Source organism: Dendrobates tinctorius, unplaced genomic scaffold (assembly GCF_039654945.1).
Source record: "Dendrobates tinctorius isolate UK_male_01 unplaced genomic scaffold, ASM3965494v1 ptg000038l, whole genome shotgun sequence".
NCBI classification, from domain to species: Eukaryota; Metazoa; Chordata; class Amphibia; order Anura; family Dendrobatidae; genus Dendrobates; species Dendrobates tinctorius.
In genome coordinates this window covers 32,126,069-32,132,068 of record NW_027361706.1, presented here as the reverse complement: position 1 = coordinate 32,132,068, position 6,000 = coordinate 32,126,069, and the positions used below count along the sequence as shown (strand labels likewise).

The 6,000-nt window shown below is 41.1% G+C and overlaps 1 protein-coding gene across 2 annotated transcripts in view; it reads right to left on the bottom strand.

Moving 5' to 3' along the window:
* Nucleotides 1-1,261: 1,261 nt before the first annotated feature.
* PVALB (parvalbumin) overlaps nucleotides 1,262-6,000 on the bottom strand; it is a 40,649-nt gene continuing 35,910 nt past the window's right edge. For both annotated transcript variants that reach the window (XM_073574361.1, XM_073574362.1), the window contains exons 4-5: nucleotides 2,653-2,762; nucleotides 1,262-1,460 (exon numbers count right to left, since the gene is read on the bottom strand). In XM_073574361.1, coding sequence (XP_073430462.1) covers nucleotides 1,432-1,460; nucleotides 2,653-2,762 — 139 coding nt within the window. In that variant the 3' untranslated portion in view covers nucleotides 1,262-1,431. The remainder of the gene's footprint in view (nucleotides 1,461-2,652; nucleotides 2,763-6,000) is intronic.

The window sequence follows — 6,000 nt, the reverse complement described above, 5'->3', positions numbered from 1 at the left end:
CACATAGAAGTGAATGGAGTGAGGGTCACTACAATGAAGGCCTGGGATCCTCACGTTTCACATCTTTGGTTACCAGAAGATCAAAAGCCTGAACATATGACATTTAAGTATAAATGCAGATGTTAATTTTTTAACCCTTTTTTTAGCTGTCGGAGTGGTCTCCGCCTGAAAAAGGCATTGTCTGCACATACCCTGAGGCTGGGTTCACACGTAGCGGAATTCTCGCGGAAATTACCGCGAGAGTTCCGGAATTCTATTCTGCGGGAAAATCGCATTTTAAATTCCCGCGATTTTCCCGCGGAAAAACTAGCATTTTGCAAGCATAATTAGCTTGCAAAATGCTAGCGTTTTCCAAGCGATCTGTAGCATCGCTTGGAGAACTGATTGACAGGTTGGTCACACTCGGCAAACATAGTGTTTGACAAGTGTGACCAACTTTTTACTACTGAGGCCGCCTATGCAGCATCAGTAGTAAAAGATAAAATGTAAAAAATAAAAAATGGTGTTATTCTTACCTTCCGATGTCCCGCGCAGCCTTCCCGCCTCTCTCCACGCTCCCGTTCCCAGTAAGCCTTTGCGAAAATGCCCGCGATGACGTACGTTCTCGCGGGATCGCGACGTCTTGCTGTAATTCGAGATGACGTCACACGAATGACCGCGAGACTTCGCGATCCCGCGAAAACGGACGGCATCGCGGGCATTTTTGCAAAGGCTTACTGGGAACGGGAGCGTGGAGAGAGGCGGGAAGGCTGCGCAGGACGTCGGAAGGTGAGAATAACAATATTTTTTATTTTAAATTCTATTTTTTACAGGGATATGGTACCCAAAGCCCGGAGGACAGTCTCCTCTCCTCCGGACCGTGGGTACCATCCGCAAATGTTCTGCTTACTTTTCGCATGGTGTGCACAGCCACATGCGGAAAGTAAGCAGAACAATGCATTCCTATGGGTGCGGGATCGCCGTGATTCCGCAAAATTAATGAGCATGCTGCGGTTTTCACCGCGAAGCGATTCCGCCGTGATAAAAACCGCAGCATTAGCACAGCATTGCGGAATCCCATAGGAATGCATGGGATGCTTATTTTTCACGTTTTCGCGGCAAAATCGCGCGGTTGAAACCGCCGCGGAAACGCGAAAAAAACGCCACGTGTGAACTCAGCCTTAATGTGCCCTCACTAAATCCTAAACCACACAAATGTCAAAGTGAAATACCCAAGGAAAATAATAATAAAACAATGAATTAATAAACACAAACAAGCAGATTCTATTTTCTGAGATGTTTTTGCCCTTTATTGCATTGTGTTACGCTTTGTTCCAGCACGGCGATCCAGGAGGCAGGGACCAGAGGTGGAGTATAAAACGGGAGCAATAAATAAATTGGTGTCCAAGGAGGGGAAAGGCTTTGCTAAAATAACAACAGAGCTTCTCTTGCTTAGGATTCGCTCACCAAGGTTACAAACTCTGCGAACAAAAGATAAAGAGTATGTCATTCTGAGGAAAGGGACACAAAGCAAATGCAAGTATGGTGCAAAGATGATGGGTTGCTGTCTTTTACTACCTTCGTAACAAGAATCTGTCAGCAGTTTCTGCTATGTAATCAGAGAGCAGCATTATGTAGGGGCATATACCTTTATTCCAGTGATGTGTCACTTACAGCGCTGTTTCAATAAAATTGTTTTTTGTCAGTAGGGGATCACCACTAGAGGACTAGGTGTCTTGTGCCTCCTAGTCTAACCCCATCTCCACCACTGATTAGCAGCTTTCTCACTATATACAGTGTATACAGGAAGCTGCCAATCAGTGGTGTGGGCGGAGTTATACAGGGATAAGCGTTCAGAGCTCTGCTAGAAAAAAAACTCTGATTGTATCAAAATGACTGCAAGCTGCCCAGTAAGTGATACATTGCTGGAATCAGGGTCTCAACCACTACATCATGCTGCTCTCAGGTTACATAGCAAAAACCTGGTGACAGATTCCCTTTAAGTCGACACTGTTACTGATACAGGGTAAAGAAATCATAAAATACATAAATATGAATCCAATCAAACTGATGAACTTCAACATGTAAGTATCAAAGATGTAGTCAGACCCATCACCGGATGATGATATAAATTGGATATTAATTTATAGCGACACATATGGCGAGGGATAGATTTATGGCCCAAATGTTTACCATGCTAAATGGTATGTAATGCCGCATCTGGGATAATCTGTGCATCTCTTCTCCCGTAACTAAACTAATTACATTTGTAATGAATGTTGATCGATTAAAGTATATACTGCAGATCAAAAACATATCAAAGGATTACTGGAATTAGAATCTAAAAGAGTGAGTTAAAGCCGACCAGAGGGCGTATCTCACTCTGAAGAATGTTCTGTTGTTGGAGTCGGTAAATGCTTCCTTACCGGTATACTAATTCCCTTCCGGGCAATCGGCGATCTTTGAAAATTAACCAATAATTTAAACTTCTTCCATGATATATGGTAATATATATATTTGCCAAAATATGGCCATCTTAAATGCAGTGTATGTGCCGATGATAAGGTGGTCGCCTTACTGAGTTGTTGTGGGCCTACATTGGGCATTACAGTGGCAATACTCAGATACCTCATCTCCCCCTGTAGACACTTTCTTATTTTACAACACACTTACCTTCCACGCCGATTTTACCATCTCCATCTTTGTCACCGGCGTGCAGAAGTTCCTTAGTTTCCTTGGCAGAGAGAGTTCTGCCATCAGGGGTGAAGCCTTTCAATATAAGACTGGAGAATGAGGAAAGTCATTAGAAATAATTGTATATTGTGCATTTTTGCAATTTCATGTTTGCTACATTTTATTATTACGTTGTTATTATTGTAACCTTTTAACAAAGTTTTATTACTACTACATTCAGTACATGTACATGTGTATACAGTGTGTGTATCTATATATATATATATATATATATATATATATATATATATATATATATATATATATATATAGCGCAAAACAACACATAGACCAGCTAACCTCTGAGCTCTGGATGGTAAATACCTGTTTCCTCTGTGTTGCACGGACCAAGACTGGGAACAAGTCCGACAATGTAGAAATCGAGGCAGAAAAGTCCAGCAAGCGGAAACTTCAGGTGGTATGATAAAATCCAAGAATTTTTATTGCAGAAAATTTAAAAAATCCAGAGTTCAGTAACGAGATGCAGACATAATGCTGAACAGACTACGCGGTTCAGCGGTAACAACTGCCTCCTTATTCACGGTCTCAAACCGTGAAGAAGGAGCAGTTGTTACCGCCGAAACGCGTAGTCTGTTCAGCATTATGTCTGCAACTCGTTACTGAACTCTGGATTTTTTAAATTTTCTGCAATAAAAATTCTTGGATTTTATCATACCACCTGAAGTTTCCGCTTGCTGGACTTTTCTGCCTCGATTTTTATATATATATATGTCTGGCAAAAATTAAGAGACCACTTTCAAATGTTCAGTTTGTCTGATTTTTCTCTTTATAGGTATATTTTTGAGTAATTTGTAAATTGTGCTTTTAGTCTACAAACTTCTGACCACATGTCACCGAATTTTCAAACAATAAAATTGTTTATTTTCTTCTGAAAACGAGAAATGGTCAAAATTTAAAAACCCAGTGTTTTCAGACCTCAAATAATACAAAGAAAACAAGCTCATAATCATTTAGAAACAACAATACTAATGTTTTAACTCGGGAAGAGTTCAGAAATCAATATTTTGTGGCATAACCATGATTTTTAATCACAGCTTTCATGTGTCTTGGCTGCTTTCCACCAGTCTTTCACACTGCTTTTGGGTGACCTTATGCCACTCCTGATACACATATGTAAGCAGTTCTTCTTTGTTTGATGGCTTGTGACTATCCATCTTCCTCTTGATTACATTCCAGAGGTTTTGAATGGGGATCAGGTTTGGAGAATGGGCTGCCCAAGACAGGGATTTGATGTGGTGGCCTCATAATTTTATATACTGTATAAATATATATATAATTGTGCTCCATTACCCAACACTCAAACTTAACTATTTCCATTGGTAAAAATAGTTTTTCTGGCAAATTTGAAGACATTTAGAGGTTTATTTTGTGCAAAGTGGCAAACAGGTATTTGCAAATTTAGAAGTGTTCATGAATTATGTAATAGTAACATAAGTGGCATAAGGCTCATTTACACTGGTGAACACGCGGCTATAAACAAACCACCAATTATCGGCTTCTATGCAGCAAAGCGGTCATTTGATATCCTGTTTAAACAGACCAACCACCCTTCCGAACAATCATTCATAGATGGTTATTGCGCATAACCTGACATCATTTTCAGTAGCACAGGCTAGTTTCACACTTGCTTTTTTTTGCAGCGCGTTTTTCCCGCAAAAAAACGCATTGAAAAAACGCATACAACTGCTGCGTTTTTTTCAAGCATTTTTATGAGCATGCATGAAAAAAACGCAGCGTTTTTATGCGTTTGTATGCGTTTTTAGTGCGTTTTTACCGCGTTTGCGTTTTTTTCCAACATTAGGTGGCCCCTCACACTAACCCAAACCATGACTTTACTAACCCTAACCCTGACCCTGACCCTAACCCTAACCCTGACCCTAACCCTTAACCAAACCATACTTAACCCTAACCCAAACCCTAAACCCTAACTAACCCTGACCCTAACCCTAACCCTAACCCTAACTCTAACCCAAACCCCTAAATTCCATTGTCTAAACTAATGGTAAAAAAAAAATCGCATGTGCAAAAAAACGCATACATAAGCATGCCAATGCGCACATATGCTCACCATAGACTTATAATGGGTGTCTTGCTGTAAAAAAACGCATTGCGCGCGCATGCGTTTTTTTGAGGCAAGTCGGACGCTCAAAAAATGCAACAGGTTGCATTTTGTGCGCCCGAGCGCATACCGCAAAAAAACGCATGCGTGGTAAAACGCATACAAATGCATGTGTATGCGCACATAAGCGCATCCCATGCAAAGTATAGGAAAAAAAAACGCATGCGCTATTTAGCGATAAATACCGCGAAAAAAAACGCAAATGTGAAACCAGCCACAGTTCATGTTTCCACAGGACGATCTGCTGCCGAGAACAATGATTTGTAAGACTAAAGCCCATTTCATCTGTTGAACAAGCGCTTTGCTCATTAGTCGGATGATTCGCAGCCCGTTTAGACTGCATGGTTATCGAGAAATGAGTGTTCCTACGATGCTCCCTAAAGTCTTTGGTCCCTTGATCACTGGAGAAGATGAATTCTTGATATCATTTATAGATATGTGAAACGCTGAGATGAATTTTGTGTTACATAAAAATATTGGTTATTTCAGATGCTTTGCCATATTTGTTAAAAAGGAGAGTTAGGTGTTTAAAACAAAATAGCATAAATGTGGTGAATTGATCTGTCGATCATTTCTTCTTCTTATTCATCTTCGTTCCTGTTGATCTTATTAACAATGTAAACAGTTTACTTTTTTGGCTTCTTAAAAGAAATGATAAAAGAAGGGATAAAAGACAAAAAAAATTGATAATCGCCTTGAGAAAAATCGATTCCCACTGCTGCTTTGACAATCTCCAAACTCAGACCACTAGAGATGACGCCATGACCACCGGTCATTTGAGGGCTATGGCCACTGATTGCCTGTGTGGCGCCCCTGAGGCTCAGTCGCCACAAAAGTACTGTACCTCCTCCTGAGGTGTGGTGCCCCACCATCCAGGTAAGGTAGGAACTCTTGACCATGCTCCCACACCTACACCCCACACCACAAAGTAGTGTAGCAAAGCACCTTCGGCGGCTCCCTGCTTGGAGTATAGCAAAGCACCCATTGTGGCCCCCTGCTTGGAACACGAAACGTGCTGGGAAGTGGGTGGAGTTAGTTTACATTACAAGGAGCGGGAAGAGTTTAAGTTGAGGAGTCAGTAGTTGGAGAGAGAGAGGAGAAGATCCCTAGAGAGAGGGATAGATGGATGGAAGTGCTGCAGCAGATCC